Source organism: Rhamphochromis longiceps, linkage group LG3, assembly GCF_057381845.1.
Source record: "Rhamphochromis longiceps isolate RC_006_pf linkage group LG3, R_longiceps_female_GT1.1, whole genome shotgun sequence".
Taxonomy (NCBI): Eukaryota; Metazoa; Chordata; class Actinopteri; order Cichliformes; family Cichlidae; genus Rhamphochromis; species Rhamphochromis longiceps.
In genome coordinates, this window is record NC_140559.1 from 47,242,569 (window position 1) to 47,262,436 (window position 19,868).

The 19,868-nt window shown below is 38.7% G+C and overlaps 1 protein-coding gene across 1 annotated transcript; it reads right to left on the reverse strand.

Annotated features, from left to right (window-relative positions):
• Window positions 1-15,902: 15,902 nt before the first annotated feature.
• On the reverse strand, window positions 15,903-19,630 carry LOC146675075 (alpha-2 adrenergic receptor). The gene has a single exon (XM_085402458.1). It carries the CDS (start codon window positions 19,319-19,321, stop codon window positions 18,020-18,022), a length of 1,302 nt encoding a protein of 433 aa, XP_085258584.1. The 5' UTR covers window positions 19,322-19,630; the 3' UTR covers window positions 15,903-18,019.
• Between the last annotated feature and the right edge of the window lie 238 nt (window positions 19,631-19,868).

Sequence of the window (19,868 nt, forward strand, 5' to 3'; positions counted from 1 at the left end):
ACCGTGTTGCTTCCAGCATCACTGTCGGCGAGCTTCTTTACAGATAAACAGAGCTTTGTAGGTCTTGATTAAGAGATTCATTTGTCTCACTCCGTCTGCTAAGTTTCAGCCTTCCAAGTAATTAAGGAGCCGTGGAGCACTGGATGGCCTCGGGGGTTTTCCCTCTTACTTTCATGCATCCATTTACAACGTAGCCAATGCCTTCCATATGTACGTTCATGCTTGATGACTTGTTACTTCCTTTATGGGAGTCCTCATGTAAATCGCAACTGATGTTGTAATTATCCTTTAAGGACTGGTCTAAAAGTAAAAGCAGCACTATAATTATTACCTGATATGGCTGCATCAAATTTAACATCTCATTAGAGGAACACAGATATGGAACGCCAGGACTGCCATAATGAATTAATTAAATACACCATTAAATAATTAATTAAATGTGGCAATAATTAATTAAAATTGGAATTAATTAATTAAATAAATAAATAGTTATGACACATGTAATTAATTAATTATTGACACATTTAATTAATTATTTATGTATTTCACATTTTAATTAATTATTGACACATGTAATTAATTAATTATTGACACATTTAATTAATTATTTAATGATATATTTATTTATTTCATTTTGGCAGTCCTTATATGGAACGCCAGGACTGCCATAATGAATTAATTAAATACACCATTAAATAATTAATTAAATGTGGCAATAATTAATTAAAATTGGAATTAATTAATTAAATAAATAGTTATGACACATGTAATTAATTAATTATTGACACATTTAATTAATTATTTATGTATTTCACATTTTAATTAATTATTGACACATTTCATTAATTAATTATTGACACATTTAATTAATTATTTATGTATTTCACATTTTAATTAATTATTGACACATTTCATTAATTATTGACACATTTAATTAATTATTTAATGATATATTTATTTATTTCATTTTGGCAGTCCTGACGCCTGGCTCTCGTCATGAAATAATTTTATCTGTCAGCCTCACCCATCAAACTCAGGGGGCGGGGTTAACGCTGCCCATGCAGCTTCTCTAACATTTGATTGGTTGCCGTGCAAAGTAAGTCAAAACAGGTCGATCCTAGAAAATCGATTGCTTGTGTAGACTTGGGGCAGCCAGTTATCCCAGAATGCAGATCAAATCACAAGCAGCAATGGTGGTGGTGTAGTTTTAAAATACCCCGTTTTTCTGTCACCAGCTACACTTTTAACAGTGTTTTAGCCGCGAATGTCGCGACGTATGTCTGGTCAGGTTGTCAACATAGAACATGTTTGCAAAAGTGCTCAGATGTTTTCAGAGATTTCACTAGCTCTGCTAACAGTTAGCATGCAGAGTGCACCGAGGGGGTTACGTTAACCGGTTTGTTTACATATTCCACTCTCCGTGTTCCACATGTTGCATTCGCAGATTCTCATTTTCACCGAACGATCGTCTCTTTCCGCCTGGTCTTGTGTCTCTGTGCTTCTGTAACATAAAGAACGAGCTGACATTTTTCTCACGAAACCAGCGATCAGCTCAACAGACCCTCAGTTTACCTGCATGCATCCTCCTCCTCATCTGTCAGCTGTTTAACACCTGCTGCTAATTCAAGAAACACGCCTAAGTTACCTGGTGATAGTCACAGTTTAACTGGGCAGCCGGTGCTCGATATAACGCAATGTCAGCGCATTTTTCTGCACAAGATAAGTAAATATAGTGTTTTCCCCGAGCGCAGAGCTGCTGGAGCTCGTTTCCTTACAGAGCACTTTATAGGCGAACAGCTTTATCAGCGGCTGATGTCCAATCACCGGCACACAGCTTTGAAACCTCAGCTGAGTTTTAGCTCTCAGTGGTTAAACGCTGGACTTCATTCACTCAGGTTCTGTCTGTCGGGTCACGTTTACTTCGCTGTTTTATTTACAACTGAGCAAATCGGTTTGGCTGAGGTTAAAGTTACGTTTCATAACTGCATAGTTTCACAGACGTTTAATGGTTCACTGGCACATGTGTTAGACTGAACTATCATCTAAATATCATCTGTTTTTTAATAGTTATTCAACTGTATTCTAAGCACCAGCTGTCTGTTAGAATGTGATTTTTTTTCTCTCTCTGTTGGCAGAGGTATAAAAATGCGCAGGAAAATCTGACGTGCATGGCGAACTTCACCGACGATATTTAGGGAGGAATAAACACACATCAAACATAAATGAACCATTTGTCTGTCTCCATAATTGAGAGAATTTTCTCTTCTTATGTCAACACTCTCTCTCTTTTTTTTTCTTTTTTTTTTCTTTTTCGGTCATGTTATGTTTACCTGTCAAAGGCTTGTTACAAACTATGAAACACATTGTGCAGACTTCTGGATGTTAGAAGAAAACTAATACTGCTCATGAATGAGACTAAAGGCAGGAAGGTGTCCTTTAAAACTAAACATGTTAATAGGACCTCCCTGTTTATATCATAGTTTATGATATAGCACGTGTATTTCAGTAATAGCCTGCTGAGGCCACTATACGTGCTGGCCTCATATCAAATGTGAAGGCAGACTGAGTCTATGTTTGACGTTTTTTATATCTAATCTTCCTTTTCAAACATTTAAACAGCAGCGAGTCTGCAGCTGAGGGAATACAAATTCAAATTGTCGGAACAGGTTTGCTCGTTTCTTGGATTCATTTGGTGATTTATTAAATGTATAACTGTTATTCTAATCTGCTGCTGAGTCTCTTACACTTTTCTTTATGCTGTATATTTTCACGTCTCTGGAATAGTCGGCAGTTAGATAGTCAGCTGGGAAACTTTGTGTTAACTCATGGAGCTGAGGATATCGTGGATATGCTGACCTCGCTGCGTGGTGTACAGAGCGAGGTCAGCATGATTAATATTCACAATAAAAATATTAGCCGAACATCATGAAGTCTGTATGTGTTTCATAGTGTCGAACAACCTTTGTACAGTTAAAGCCAGCAGTTACTACATGACGGAAACACCAACGTTATCTCTTTTATGTGTTTATACACAGGTCACGCTGATTACTGAACAAAAACCCAAAGATCAGATGTTAAACAGATTTATTTGCTCTCTCGCCTCCTTAAACATGTTTTTAATGTTAGTTATAATTCAGAATTGGCGACTGAAACACGTAGGACACATAAGAACATCAGGAAATAAAACATCGATAAATATAACCTCAGTAAAAGAAGTCAGCGGGGGTTACTACAGCTGTGTACCGGGGCCTGCGCTTTGTCGGTGGGATTGCTTGCGAGGCGAGCGGGTCTATCCCACGCTTTGCCGTGAGACTGGGCAGACATCTCCGAAATCATCGAAACACTTTTGCAAAGAGGCTGTATCTTGACAAACCGACCAGACACATGAAGATTAAACCACTACATTCTCGGCTAAAAAAAATATTAAAACGGTATTTGGTAACACACAAACAGGGTTTTTCAAAGCTCAGTTCTGTTAGCTTCCACGTGCCGGTTGTTGTGTGCTAGAAACAATGGCCACCAGGCCAAAGCAATGGTTTTGACTCGATCAGCGTTAACCCCGCCCCCTGAGTTTGATGGGTGAGGCTGACAGATAAAATTATTTCATGATGAGAGCCAGGCGTCAGGACTGCCAAAATGAAATAAATAAATATATCATTAAATAATTAATTAAATGTGTCAATAATTAATGAAATGTGTCAATAATTAATTAAAATGTGAAATACATAAATAATTAATTAAATGTGTCAATAATTAATTAATGAAATGTGTCAATAATTAATTAAAATGTGAAATACATAAATAATTAATTAAATGTGTCAATAATTAATTAATTACATGTGCCATAACTATTTATTTAATTAATTAATTCCAATTTTAATTAATTATTGCCACATTTAATTAATTATTTAATGGTGTATTTAATTAATTCATTATGGCAGTCCTGGCGTTCCATACACAGAGGGCGTGGTTTAGTTTTGTTGTTTTTTTTCCAATCTTGCAATACATTTGCCACAAAAATATCAAGAGAAGTCACTTTTAATCAAATCAGGAGTTTTAGCCATTTTGATCAGCTCGGCTTTGACTGAATTTGTGTAAATAATGAGTTTTTGGACATCAAAAGGCTCCTGCAATGAACACAGGTGTCACAAACTTGGAAGTTTGGCACGCCGTTGAGCGATTCATCTTAGTGAGCAGGTGCAGTGTGAATATGCAAGAAGATTGGATGGAGGTGCCCAAACTTTTAAGACTGGGACCACAAATTTCTTGATAGATTTGCATTGAAGAGACGCAGCAGGGGACCCCTTGAATTCTTCGCTGACTGACAGCTCATCAGAAGTCCACAAATGGCATTCAAAAGCAAGAGAAAGTTGTCTTTCTTCTCAGAGATTCAGAAATACAATTATTATCTTTGCTGCCTTCTGCTGCAGCGTGGGAGAAATGAGGAAATGCTAAGCACAGAATTACAACAGATACGGGGTCTTTGGGGGAGAGCCTGGATTTCTTTTTATTATTCAATATTAAAATGTGAAAATATGCACACTGCAATATGGAGCTCAGTATGAAAGAGCTATAGTTATGTTAGCCCTAATAAATCCCAGGGGATATTCAAATTGCTGTAAACACAACATTAGTAAGTGCAATAAAAAGAATATTAAAATTATTAACATAATAAAATAGATGTATGAAACAGCTGAATACCAGTGTGAATAATGATATTATCCATCTTTGCTTGTGTTTTGCTTCCGTCTGGTTTCTTTCATGCAGATCCTTGTTTAATATGCAAAAAGCTGCTTTAAAGACTGAACATTAGTAACAATATAATCAATAACATAACGACAGTTTTCACTCGAAAACATTAAAACTTGCGAGAGAATTTTTACAAACCTCCATGCACTTTACTTTCAGTCTCCCACATCGTTGTTCTCTTATTATTTTTTAAAGTCCAAGGTTGGTTCCAAACATATTAAAGTGTTAAACAGAAATCAAAAGCTTTGTGTTTCTTTCCCGACACACTTTAAAGTGTAATCAAGGAAAAAACTCCCTTTGATTTTGTAATGACTCCACTGACACCTGTGTTCATTCACGTTCATTGTTTTTCAGTAACTGATGCTTGAGAACTTCTTGTTTTCTTGTAGGTAAAACAAGGACCTTTCTGGGCCCCTTTATTCTTTTGCTTTTCTCTCTCTCACTCACTCTCTCTCTCGTTCTTTTTTAGTAGCACTAATAGCGTTGAATGACCAGCTTGACAAATGGTTCACTTATTTACTTGCTCAGCAGCTTTCAGCCTTGTCACCCCAGCTTTTATACTGTAAATGGGCATTTTCTCAGCCACAAAAATGATGTTTGAATTTTAAAGAACTTCAAGGACTTTGCAAGTTTATGTTGTTGTTTTTTCAGCTGCTTCACTTGCATTCTCATCTCTCTGGGCCTCATGTTTCAAATTAAAGCTATAAAATACTAAATCTCTTGAACTGGATCAACTTCATATATTGTTTGGTAAATATACTGATTCTTATATATCGCTTTTCTACTCTCCCGAAGTACTCAAAGCGCTCTATACAACACGCCACATTCACCCAATCACACCCATTCTCGCAAGCGCTATCTCTATACTGAGTGCTTTCTAACTACATTCACACACGTTCATACTCCGATGGATGCATCGGAGAGCAACTTGAGGTTAGTATCTTGCCCAAGGATACTTGACAAGCAGACTAGAGAAGCCAGGGACTGAACCACCAACCTTTCAATCAGTAGGTGACCTGCTCTACCTCCTGAGCTACAGCCGTCCCTTCTTCATGTCATAAAATAAGAAGAAAACAGGCCCTAACCTGGCAATGACACCTGTCATCAGTTAGTTATCCAATCACGAGCCTCTCAGTATGAGGGACTAAGTAGAAAAAAGGCTGTAATTCCTAAAGAGTTAATGAAAAGTTTTTGTGAAGCCCCTTGAATCACAGGAGCCTTTCCATCCATGGTGGTGTACAAAGGTAAAAATCACCTAAAAAATGTCATAATCCAATAAATCATGGACCTAACTGTACATATGTTAAACCAGACAGCAGTTTCAGTTAAAGTCTGTTTTGTATCGTTAAAGAGCGAACCTGTGAAGATTGAACGGCCGTGTTTGGGAGATAAATATTCATGAAAAGCAGTCAAATAACAGGTGATGGTGGTTGGGTCATTTTCTTCCATTAGCGCTGCTGTAGTGTTTATACTGCTGTTGGAATATTAAGGATTTTTTTGAAGAAAAACAAAAACAAAATGCAAGTACGGTTAAACTAGTTTGAAAAGGATTATTTCTGACTTTAGCCTTCAACCCAGAAAACCCACGGATATACTTCAATGCTCAGCTGATTTCCCCGATGATCCAGCCTTTAATATACTGTCTGATATTCACTTTGGGGGGGAAGCAGATGTTTCAGCAGCAATAATTCTTAATGGAAGATGAACACTCGCCCTGTGTGGTTTTGGAAGAGGTATGTGGCACTCAATTAACTTAAATTCCCAGACCAGGCCCCTGGGCTGACTCCCCCCTTAGTGCAGAAATCAGTGGATGTGGAGCGATATCAATAATTCTTCTGTGCTCCTATTTCCAACCTCCTCTGTCTTCTACAGTCATTTGTAATTTGCTTGCCCGTTGTGAGAAAATTAAATGCAAAGGCTTGAGTCAACAAATTTTCTCAGATAAAAAAAAAGAAAAGACATGTTGGAAATGATCCTGTGCACAAAAGTCAGCAGCTGACTCAGACTAATGAGATGAGTTTGAATCAACTCGTCTCATTAGTTTGAGATGAGTTGCTTTAATATTCATTAAGTTTCAGGGAAATTTGATTAGACTGAAATCTGACAAACAAGTTATCGTGCTTTCTGCTGCTTGTCAGAAAGAAGCTTTGTTGTTTATTGGATTGGAGGCATAAGGCAGGAAACCATCGCTACAGCGGTGGATCTGCAGGTGCTGAAACAAATCCAGCGATCAAACTGCAAACATCGCGTGCCGCAGTTAAATTAATGACTAAGTCAGCCGAGAAAGGATAAGACTCCATCCTCTGTGCGGGTGACAGGTTGCACACAACTTTCCACCACTAATACAGGATTGCTTATGGTGGGATTACAGAAATACGGCTGTCATGAGTCCACTTCCACCAGCACGACCACTTTATGATAGGGATATTCATGTACTGCAGTGTTTATCACAACGTTTCCCCCCAACATCAATATCAAGCTCTAAATGCTTCCTATTTTAGTATGAAACACATACTTGAAGCCCAAATACATTTTTACAGCTTACATTTTTATACCATGGATTTCGTGGATATACATTTATACCATAACAAAGTTCTGCTGCATTATCCCAGTTTTAAAGTTTGAGTATCTGTGTCACCCTGTTCAAAATAATCGATTTTCTTCTGTTGATGCTTGAAGTTATTTTGAATTTCAAGACTCTGATAACTGAACATAGTAAACATTTTTATTAAAGGTGGGGAATGATTGTGATTTACAATGAATGGATCATTGGGATGATAAAAAAAATCCTGTATTTTGTCTGCATCTTTTCAGCAATAAAGCTGCTCACAACATCTCTTCATCCATTTGTCTTTTTTATTATATTTTTGCCTTTATTTTGGGAGAGCCATTATAAGCAAGAGGACATAAGCTGTAATATCCTCTGATTTTTATGAGCAACTACAGAAAAAAGAAAAGAAAACAAGAACATACCAACTAACATCAATTATATATATAACAGTGAAAGAGATGACTTTACATTTCTTAATAACACTCGGCTTTAAGAGGCCAAGTGGACACGGACAGAAAACGACATGGAAGTGAGTGAGAGAAATGAATGAATAAATATTAATGATTAATAGTACTTACAATGAAAGGAAAGGGGCAAACATGTAACACAAAGGGATAAAAATTTATTGTAAAATAAGTAAATAATCAAAATCTTGCGTACTTGTCCCAGTGTTGACTCCATGGTTACGGCCTTGCTTATCGCCATGGCTTTTAAAGTCATTTTGTTGCTGCTTTTGTTATTTTCCTTACAATTGAATCTTTTTTTCAGTTTTTCTTTTCCTTTTTTTCTTTAATAAAGTTTGGTTTTATTTCTGTATAGACATGGCTGATGAATTGCAGCACTTTGTGCTTGTAACCTGGCTACAAGCTTTCACAGTTATAGTGTCTGACTGACCTTTTTGGTCCATGTAGAAATGTGACTCATTTTCTGTTCTTTCCCACTTGTACCAAAGCAACTCTGTGACCTTGGGAGAAAAATCCAAGCATAGCCTCTCTAACTAATGAACACTGTGTTAAAGGTCTTAACAGGTTAGTTTTTATTCTTAAATCACAACACAGAAGTCCTGACATGTATAGATAAACAGAGACTCTTTCCAACTCGAGCCAAAACAGGAAGAAGAAACACGAGAAGCTCCAGAAATACCAAGGGCTCAGAGAAGAGCTGGAGAAGATGTGGAGGGTGAAGGTAACGGTGGTCCCAGTGGTAATCGGAGCACTAGGTCCGGTGACTCCCAAACTAGTCCAGTGGCTCCAGCAGATCCCAGAAACACAATCGGAGATCTCTGTCCAAAAGAGCACAGTCCTGGGAACAGCTAAGATACTGCGCAGGACCCTCAAGCTCCCAGGCCTCTGATAGAGCTTGAAGGATAGACTGCCTGCAGGGGCGAGCGGGGAAGAAGTTTTATTCATCCTGATGCAACTGAAAGGCAAAATAAATCAATAGTTTAATCAATTATTAAGCTATATAGTAACGAGGACTTAATAGATAGTGGCCAGGTTTAATAGTTAGAATTTAACTGTTTTGCTCATTCAAACTGTTATATTTTTTAAATTTTTAGGTTTTTTGTGATATTTTGTTTATGCTTTTGGTGTGGGAGCAGATGCAGTCTCTAGGGGTTGGGATTTGGGGTTTATGGTGGTTTTTCTGTTGGAATAAACAATTAAAATCTCTCTTAAAATGAGTTAATGAATTTGCATTTGCATTTTATTGTAAATGGTAATTAGACTCAAACCTGAGAGTGGCTAGAACCTGGAGGACATCAGATTTTTTTTTTTTAATTAAAAATCCAGAAACACAAATTCCCCCAAAGTGCCAGTTTTACTTTATAAGCTACAAGGATATCTAACAAACGTTTTATGGTCTGGACGGGATTATTTTGTTTTGATGTTTTCTGTCTTCTCCCTCTCTCGGTCTCTGTTTTTGTCTCCTTTCGCTCTTGCTCTCAGATATGGGCCAGCTCTTCCTCACAGTTGGCTTTTCTCTTTCTCTCCCACACCTGCTGTTCACTGGCTAAACAGCTCATGATGTTTAAGGATCAGCTGATGCTGCTACTCTCTGGCAGGTTATTGTCTCAATCATAGTGGTAAATAGGCTTTGTGACTTATTAAATTCTTGTGTGGTTCATCAAGCTTTCATTTGTTCTCTGGTTGTGTGAAACTTTCAAATATACTGACCCGGATTAACCAGAGGAGCTTAAAAAGCATAACAACTTTAACTTCTCTGAACCAAACAATCATTAGCCACTGCAACTATAAAACCAAAGACTTACCTGCAGCTCACCTGCCTCTCCACCGAATCCTTTGTTTCCTCGCTGGAAACAACAACTACTGCCTCAGAGTCATATTACAAACTTTGCAGGATCTTACCTGTCTCATCTTGGCTGCTGTTAACACCTGCTCGCCTCTTCGACAGAAACTCCAGCCATGCTTCAGTAGTGAAAACTCCCTCCTGAGCCACTTCCCAGTTCTCTGATTGCTCAGTCCTCCTTCTCAATAATCATTGTCAAACTGATCAGTTCTCTGAGTCTAGTCTTTGGGCATTGATTGCAGTTAAGCATGACACACATTTCAACATTGAATAACTATTGGCTGATGGCTCTGACACTTGGACTGCTAGCCTTGGTTGAAAAGTAGTTCCAAAATTAAAGTAAATTAAAAATTTATATAATTTTTAAAACTAAATAAAAGTCCATAAAACATCAGAGGCGTAAGTTCAGGGTCAGCAGGTATTCTTCTCAAACGTTGCCTGGATGTGCTTTTTAGACTTTCTAGCAGCAGAAACCTGGGGTCAAAGAATTATTTAATATTATTCTATATTAACAAAACCACATAACACAAATGTGAGTCAAACAACTTTAGGCCAGTACTCATCCTGCTGATCTAACTGAGCACACACTGAACTGTTCCAATCAAAGTTGAGATCAGGAGCAAGCCGCACTGATTCTAATGATCCAGAGAAATACAACATCCATCTAATCCATCTCATCAGATGCAATTTACATTTAGATGAATGTAAATGTAAGCAGGCTTTGGTAATATTAACCAATCTTCAATCCTTTATGACTTGAACTACATCTTTGTCTTCAGGAATAAAGGTCCTGAATGTCTTTTTGGTGATTGGTACAGTTGTGAATGGGATATTTCCTGGGGGAAATTCCCAGATCGGCGTAGTTGGGATTTCCCTTGTAATCTTGAAGCTTCAGAGCTCTCAGTCACCACCACCACCATCGTGTGTGGGTGTGTGTCATCGCTGTTTCTCTCTCGCTGCCACACTTTGTAAGAGACAGTCTGACTGGCCGACATTGAAATATTGTCAACAACACCTTTAAGCATCCAGTGGGGTAGTTTTTGAGTTTTTGCAGACATACCAGGCTAGGTTTGACCTGGGAGATAAAGTTACTGCCATGTTTGTCAAGCGATATGCGTTTTTCATTGTCTTGTTTTTACTGCCCGCAGTGGGCCAAAACTTCAGCCAGAGAAGGTATAAGATCTGGAATAAGTGCTAAATATTGAAACTTTTATAAGTTTCACTGTAAAAAGTTCGCAATCCAGATCTGCTTTCAAAAACAATAAGTGAACACGCTGGTTATCCAAAGACTATAGCTGAACTGCTCCATTTGTATTTACTGATGTATTCCAAAACTGGTTTTATAGCACATATGATAGAAAACCAGTATAGATCCTGCCGAGTCGTGCCATTGCCTCTTAATTTGTATTCATTTTGTTACTGCTGTAGAGCTAAACTCCTAGCACCTAACCCTAACCTTATCCATGCTCCCTAAGCTATAACTCATGTCATATCAATCAGCAGAGAGAAGGGCAATACATTTACAGGATGGTATTGCTTTCTATGTGGAGTTTGTGAACATAGTTTTACAGTACACAGCACAACACCCATAATCATGTAAATAATTTTTCCTTTTGAACCTGTTTTGCCACTCTGTTATAACTACTGCCACAGCTATAACTGCTTTGGTACTAAACTCACAGATGCAAAAGAGTCAGTGTCAGCCATGTTGTTTGTTTTCACTCCCTTCCCTGAGGCTGGACGAGCTTACAGGCGTAAACAAAAAGCCAAAAGTAACTTAAGGTGTGTTTAAAGCACCTTCCTCAGGGGCCCTGTTGTTCCAAACGAACAGGAGTCATCAACACAGTAAATGTAGAGAAAACTGGAAATGAAGTGTTCATAAGGTAAGGAAAAAACAGGGTTTTTGGTTCCAGTTGTCAGAATATTAAAAGCACTGGCTCTGTGTTCATCCTTAGCTGTAATTATTTAAAGTGCAATGCACAGCTGAGGTATTAGATTCTTGGAGAGGTTTGTCATTTAAAGCCTCAAACAATAATTTCCACTGAACAGAAAATCAGTCGAGTCTGTTTCCAGCTGAGTCATTTACATATCAGAGCTGTTTGACAGGACAGCTTTCTGCGCAGGCAGCGAATTGTGAGCTCAGCTGTGAGGGAGTTAGTGAACGCCGTCTGAGGTGTTCTCCATCATTATATATGACAGCTGCAATGTGATGCATTATTGGCCATAATGAAACAGGCTAATTCATCACACTGAAATGTGGATTTAAGTTCCGAACGTTCTGCTGCTGGTAAGCAAACCCCACCGTCTTACATCAAATAATAATCTAACGTCAAACACTGTATTATGCAGCATCTTATAAATCTCACGGAGGAGTCAGTGCGTGGTAAACACTAAATAGCGACGGTGTAAAGACTTATTAGAAGATTGTGAGACGTGTCTTCAGTTTTTGCAGCTGCCGAGAGATTCTTAAGTGAACTGAGCATTTATGCATTTGCTGTTCAGAGAGTCAGAAAGTAGGAAACTTTTTTTCAAAGGTAAACATAAATTTTGATGAAACGGGTTTCCTTTTTTCCTTTTTTCTTTTTCAGTCACCAAAAAGGGTTTTGGGAAAGGTGTGCTCTTGCAATCTCGTGATAGCCTGCCCATGTTTTCTCACTGCTGGGGTCTGATGTCTGGCAGAAAATTGAAGCCGGTCAGGTGTGGCGACATCATATCCACAAGACTGAGGCCTTTCATCTTCCACAAAATTTGCCAGGTTTAAAGATGACACGAGAAACCCTGTCTGCTTTATCTTAAGTCTCTTTCTCAGCAAATGTACCCATAAATCAGCCGAAAACCACTCGATATGCTAATCGCTCAGAGTAGATATCTTCATGTGTTTAAAATTTATTTTCATGGCTGTAGTCTTTTCACATCTTGCATTATGCAGTATTTGTTAAAGCGCTAACAAATGCGTGTCCACATTCTTGGGTTTATGGATTTTTGTGTGAGCTGTCAGCTGTAAAATTTAAATTTAATGTCTTTGTAGTTTCCACACAACACTGGATGCTGACATCTGACTGAGTAAAGATGCTGTAACACTCAAAACTCTCGCTCAGAAGCTCGATTACAAGATGGAGAATATTAACAAGGAAAAAAGGAGAAACGGAGTTCACAAAAAAAAATGTACATTGATCTGAAATAAATATTTATCTGTACGTCACGTGTTTGGCATCTATCTTTTTCATCTTATTTAAGTCTGTAGCTGTCTTTTTTTAATTCACTTTTCACTTTTATGGAGCCATAAAACGGAAATTTGAACAAAATCTGGTACAAACTAAGTACCGCAAAACTGTCCGCTACAGCCAAGAGAGATGAGACATCTGCCGATCCTAACATCCACCAGATGAACTCGTTTTCATATCTACCACAGATGCAGTACTGTGCATATAAAGCAGTGCCAGGATCCTTTATATTTTAAAGTTTAAAATATGCATGTCTTGGCAAACGGAAATACATAATCTAATAATAATAAAGACAAATGTCATTATTTCACCACATAGAATCTTTGCATTATTCTCTACAGAGTGAGTATCTCCTTTAGAAAGGAGCTTTTTCAGAACCTCACAGTTTTGACAGTGCGTCTGTGGAGGTGTAGTTACTGAGTGGAAACAATGGGAAGCAGATTTATTGAAAGCAAAAATATATCAGCAGGCTTGGGTATGCATCTAAAAAGACTTTTAAAAAAATGAGTCACAGGACTAATTTGGTTTTCTTCACTGTGGACCAATATGAAGGTTGTTGCTTTTCATGACAAACTCTGAGAAACTCTGACAAAAGTACCTCATAACTCTGTATTTCCCGTCACTTCTTATAAGCGTTTTAGTGTCTTTTAGCTCCTTGTTTTGATTTTATGACCCACAGCTTTACTGTCTGCTTCTTTCCCACCATGAACGCCAGCCTTACTGTTTCCCTTTTAATACTATGATAAAAATGACTGTAAACTACCTACAAAACACCAAGCAGCCAATGTCTATTGACTATCTGGTGAGCATAATGGAACGACCTTCAGCTAAAGGCTGAGATGTTTCCCTCAGGAGGATGAATATTGGACTTACATTCATTATGTGGCCAGAATATAAACTCCAATTGATTGCTAATGTTGATGTTTGTCTGCTGGTTGTTATTTTTGGTTGTAAATGGGACCGGCTATTAAAGACATGTGAGCACTGTTCAATCTGACGGGTTCATTGTAGAATCGGTTCAGTTGCTTTGTGTTCTGCTGATTATTTTCTCACAATGTAACCATAAAATGTATTTAAAATGCAGTTTAACATGTTTGAGATACCTAAACCTTCATACAAATTACAAACCACAGAAGAAACAAATCACATTTTCCTTTCACAAATCAGTTTCTTTTTAACTGTTGACTTCTAAAGCAACAATAAATCACTAAAATCAATCACACAGCCCATTAAGCCACTTTGCTCTTGACTCTTGAGGACACATTTTATTTATCTTAGGTAGGAAAGCAGTGTACTTACCAAACCCATAAAACACAGACAGAACAACACCAATGGAGTTCTTTATGAGGAAACCCACTAACTACGTTTTATATATAAAAAAAAAAAAAAAGATTAGCATGGTGCCATTGCAGGTCCTCACAGAGGTTTGCTCCTTTGTCCATTCTTGTCTTTCGACTAAACATATTATGTAAATGATATGCATATCATATCCCACAAAAGCTGAATACTCTACCGTTTGTGTCCCAACCCTAGATAATGGGTGATACATAATGTTCCATTTATTATTTGCATAAAACTGTCCTTTTCTATGTAACAAATTCAAATATTTCTTCATAATTCATATAAAGAAACTTGCTTTGGCTTCCCCATCCCACTTAAATACAGTTTGGAGGAAGGTAAAAGATTCCTGGTAATTACAAACAGTCCAGTCAATGATCATGTCAGCTGGACATCAACAGATTAAATATGGCTTGTTCGTTAATTTCTTGCATCACTTCACACAGCTATTGGTGAAGTTCACAGCTATGCTTCTCAGTTTATTGCACTACTTATTCATAAACCTGATATTTTAGATCAGCTTTTTATATATTTGTTCACTCACTTTCTTAAGATTTGGTAGAAATATGAAGAAAAAGTTCTGTAAACCCACTCCCAGCCTTTTTCAAAAGTAATAAAAAGGGTGTCTTTGCTACAAGAGCAGTTTAGTCAGATATTGCCTGTACTCCTGCTATGGTGGCATTAATGCAAAAAAGACTTCCTTTTTTTGCTTGGCACCAGTACGTCCATCTGGTGATATATTTGACTGCTGTCTTTCATCAACCACTCTGCACCTCCTTGCGTATCCTCTGTATTGAAACAATTATACAGGCTGGGAAACTGCTTTCTTGTTGTGTTTTTTCGGACATAAATCTCTCGTGACTGCAAACAGCAGATGGGCTCGTAACCCTTTACAAATGGCTTTTGGCTGTGCACACTCAGCCACGGCACAAAAGCAGCAGGAAAACAGGACTTTGGTGTGTGGAGAATTCAGTTTCACCTCAGTCTTGCCCACAGGGTCTTTGGGGAGTATTAGATTATGAAACTGCCAGAACCAACATCAAACCTATTGTGCAGAAAGGTCACCAACACGCTGAAATGAACATGGCCTCAGTCCATCAGAGGGACTGAACACTTTTTATGACACCCACCCGTTGCCATGTTCAGGGATTTCAAGCTGCTGAACAATATGTGGATTTGCAGAAGTTTGATTGAACACGTTGGGGCTAAATTCTCTGGGTAAATAATGATAATGAGCAGTTTTGGAGTCACCAATTTGTTCTGGATCGTGCAACTGTTCCACCTAATTAGGAGTCTGTTTACACGAATGCTGTACAACACAGTCAAACAAAACCCTGGATCTCGCCGGCTTTGCATAAATGGGGATTTTCTTTGTCGGATGGAAATTAAACTTCTCGGATGGATCAACTTTTGCTGAATTTGAATCTGATCAAAGGATGCATTTATAGATAGAAAGACTATCATGATTTACTATTGTGATGTTGTCAGTAAGTTTAATCCAAAAGTGGTCATCTGATTAGAATATAAATATTTATATAAATTAAAAAAAACGCAATAACATTTATCATTTCGTGATAGCTTCTTAACTGTTTCTCCCCATGTTTTTGACCATTAATGAGACTCCGTGCTGCAAAATCACAACACCAGGTGACTTCGTCATCTTTTATTTTTGCACAACATCAGACAGCTTAAGCAGAGGAAAATATGCACTTTGCAAGATGTCACTCCAAAATCAGCAGCAAATAAACAGAGGTAGTTTCTTGGAAAATAAATGCAGAATGAATGCATTGAATCTGAAATGCTCAGTCATTTAGGGCTGCTGTGAAAATAATTACCCTTTTGCATGGAACCATTTTTTAATGTCAAACCCAGTCATCTGTAATCTGCCGTGATTTATCCTTCTGTTGTCCTTTAATATATCTCAGTGTGACTTGTGAATTATCATGATGACAACCAAACCCAGGATAGCGCAAAATCACAACAACAGTTGGCTCACAGCGCTTTGTATTGTGAGGTAAAGACCCTACAGTGACACAAAAAGAGTTCAGTTTAGAGTCTGTTTTCAGCAGCGATGTTCAAAAACTGTCAAAGAAAACACGGCTAACAGCATCAAGGAAGCTGAACAGACAAACAAACCAAATAGTTGAATTTAAGCTAATGGCGTCCAACCTGCTTGCCTTTCTCAAAAAGGTCAAAGATTCAAACATGTTTGTACATAAATATCACTTCAGACTTTTCCACGGTAGCCCTCATTGCCTTAAAACAGTAAATATGTCCTTTAAAAAGGCAGATAAGAAAGGAGACTTGTTTTGGTTTCACTTCAAAACAAACATATAAGCAGAAGGGCGATGTTTGCAGGGCGATGAAACAAGGTTGGAAACCACAGGTGCATGAGTGTATGAGGATTCTTAACCTGGGCCAGGTGGGCAGCCTCCAAAAGGCTTCATCATTTCAGGGAGCCAGAAAGTTTCAGGCACAGTGGGGATGAACTGTTTTGTGCTACTGTTTTGTTTTTTTTCTTTTTCTTTTTCTTTACAGATTAAGTGCAGCACTGACCACACAGGCATTAACACTAACAGTTTTGTTTTTCTTTTGTTTTGTTTTTTAAATAACATTTTAAAGAATAGTTTGACATTTTGAGAAATATTCTTTGACTTGTTGCTGGCTTGGATGAGAAGATCAGTATCACTTTAATTTCTCTGCAGTAGTTACATTGTATCAGCTTAGCTAAGCTTAGCTACACTTGCTATATCTAAATCAAACACATATATCTTTTTAATGATGGGGGGCAGTTTTATGGCAATACTAACTTTCTCTATTTTCCACTTGTTATGTGCATTGAAGACCAGCAAATAGAAAGCCTTCTTTTTTACTAACTAACAAAACTTATATAATGCGCTACTTTCAGTGAGAATTTGTTACATTTCTGTGTCAAGGTAGTGCTTATGAACAAACATGCTACATATTTACAGACATCTTTTCTTCTTATCTTCTCTTATGTTGTCCATTAAAAAGAGCATTAACTTTTGTCTTTCCTCACTGCTAACCAGTTTCTGAAGATATCTGCCTGACCCTGGTTCTGCCCGAGGTTTCTTCCTGTGAAAAGGGAGTTTTTCCTTTCTACTGTCATCAAATTTTCATTGTTGGGGTTTTCTTTCTAATATTCTGGGATCCTTACTCTACAGTATAAAGCTCCTTGAGGTGACTGTTGAGATTTGGTGCTATATAAATAAATTTGAATTGAACCGACTGTTGGAAAGTCCATTGAGCATATTTCTCAAAATGCCACACTAAGACTCTGTCTTGTCAACGATCTGGTTTTATGACATTTTGTGCTTGTAGGCTGCATATTTTTATATTTTCAATAATGTGTAAAATAATATTAATAGGTTAAATCTAATTACCGAAGACAAAATCTGTGATGAAGAATGATCTTAGTGTTCAAAAAATAGAAAAGTTTAATGGAATGGAAAAAACTGAGCTGAACTGGGGGTTTGTCCTGGCACATAAATCACCCGTGTGTGCATCTTTTGTGGATGTACAGGGGGCTTTATCAATATCGGTCCTTTAATACAGAATTACAGCACAGTTCATAGAGAATAAGAGAAATGTGGTGCACATTAATCAAACTGGGAAAGCCTGTGAGAAGTCTGTAATGAAAACATCTATGCTGAAGCTTGAGGGGACTCCTTGAAGGGTGCACGCTGTCATGACTGGAAAAGCAGGACAATGAGACAGAAGTGAGGCATAACAAACACAACAGATTTCCTTTTTTTCCTGTGTTTTTTATAAATTCAATTTGATATTTCATGTAAGATTGTCACAGTGATGCAGCAGCTCTGCTTCACAGCTAAAAGGACTTTTTCCAGGACTTGCAGAGAATCTTGTGGAAGGCATGTCTGAAGTCCCGGTTGAAGATGGTGTAAATGGCAGGGTTGAGGGAGCTGTTGCAATAGCCAATCCAGAAGAAGAATTTAAAGAGGGGGTCGGGAATCCTACAGGGTTCCCTGCACACACCATACAGGCTGTAGCTAAAGAAAAAGGGAAACCAGCAGACAACAAACACTCCCATGACAACAGCCAGGACAAATGTGAATCTCTTCTCCCTGGCTTGGGAGATCTTCTTCCTGGCTAGGGAGCTCTTACGGCGTTTCCTCCTGGAGGTGAACAGATCCATGGACTTGTTACTGACCCTGGAGATGCCAGTGGATTGCTTGGAGAGCGAGCTTTTCTTGTTGCTGATCCTCTTTGCTCTCTGGGACTCCTGCAGCTGGGGCTTGTGACCTTTGCCCTCTGACGAGGAGCTCTCCTCCATGTCAGGCTCCTCAGTCTGTTGCCCGACGGTGACGGTGCGTTGGCTGGGCGTAGGCGGGCACTGACAGTGACCGTTCTCCCTCTCGCCGTGGAAAGGGGAGGTGGCTTTGCTCAGTCCATTCTCAGTTTGTGTAACGCCATCTGGCCCGGGTTTTTTTCCCGACATGCTTCTGGTTCTGGTTTTGGCCACCTGGTATATTCTGATATAGACCAGGATCATGATTAAGCAGGGAGCGAAGAAGGACGCGATGCTGGAGGAGAGGATGTACCAAGTGTCATCATTCAGCTCGCACTGAGGCTGAGAGCTGATCTCACTGTTGCTGTCGATAGATATGAGCGGCGGAGAGGAGATAAACGCAGATATAAGCCACACGATCAGGATAATGCACTTGACGCGTTTAGGAGTCCGCTTCAGGTTGTACTCTACAGCCTGCGTAACGGACCAGTATCGGTCCAGGCTTATTGCGCACAGATGCACAATAGATGAAGTACAAAACAAAACATCCAGAGCCAGATAAATACCGCACCAAACTTTTCCAAAATACCAGTAACCCATGAGTTCATTTGCCAAAGAAAACGGCATCACGAGAGTGGCGACCAGGATGTCCGCTGTGGCCAGAGACACCAGGAAAAGGTTTTGGGGGGCTTTCAGTGCCCGGCTCGTTAACACAGCGATAACCACAAGAATATTTCCAACAACGGTAAAAAGAATGAGAAAACTTACGAGAGCGGCGATGCCAGCTATCGCTGCTAAAGAATATCCACTGTCCAGCGTCCAGGAGGAATTTAAATGGATCACCGTGAACGCATCCATTCCGCTGGCGTTGAACGAATCCATTGTTACATATATTTGCGTGTGTGTGTATATCCTGGTTGGATTTTGTCAGTTCTTTTCAGATCTCTAATGCTCCTGTCATTAGAGTCCATCAGAAACGCGTTCCTCCGTGGTTAATTTACAAATCTGACGACATGGATACGGGCGCACGCAAAAAATAAAATAAAATCCCAGTTAACGAAGTCTCTGGAGGCTCTTACAGCCTGTTGATCGGGTGTGTCTCAAGACAACTTGCTTGAATTGGAAAGACACCCCTGGTATAGTTTTGTCACGGCTCCTGTTCGTCAGGAGTTGAATGACATCCAGCCGCAGCTCCCCTTCCTTCAGCATGGTGCGCTCTCGCTCTTAATGATGCCCCAAGTGTTGTTCTCATAAAACTCACCCACTGCCGCCCCGCCCCCGGCACACATTATTTTCATATTGTGGGAATGTGATAAGGCTGTGTCCACATGATCTCAAACCGATGCAAAAATATTAATGTAAATAGTATTAATAACATCTGAAAATGTATAAGTCGATAAGAGAGCGAGAGAGAACTCTGTATATTGAC

Bases quoted from the DNA above. Each gene is read 5' to 3' on its own strand.
- LOC146675075 (XM_085402458.1), bottom strand. From the start codon at position 19,321: ATGGATTCGTTCAACGCCAGCGGAATGGATGCGTTCACGGTGATCCAT.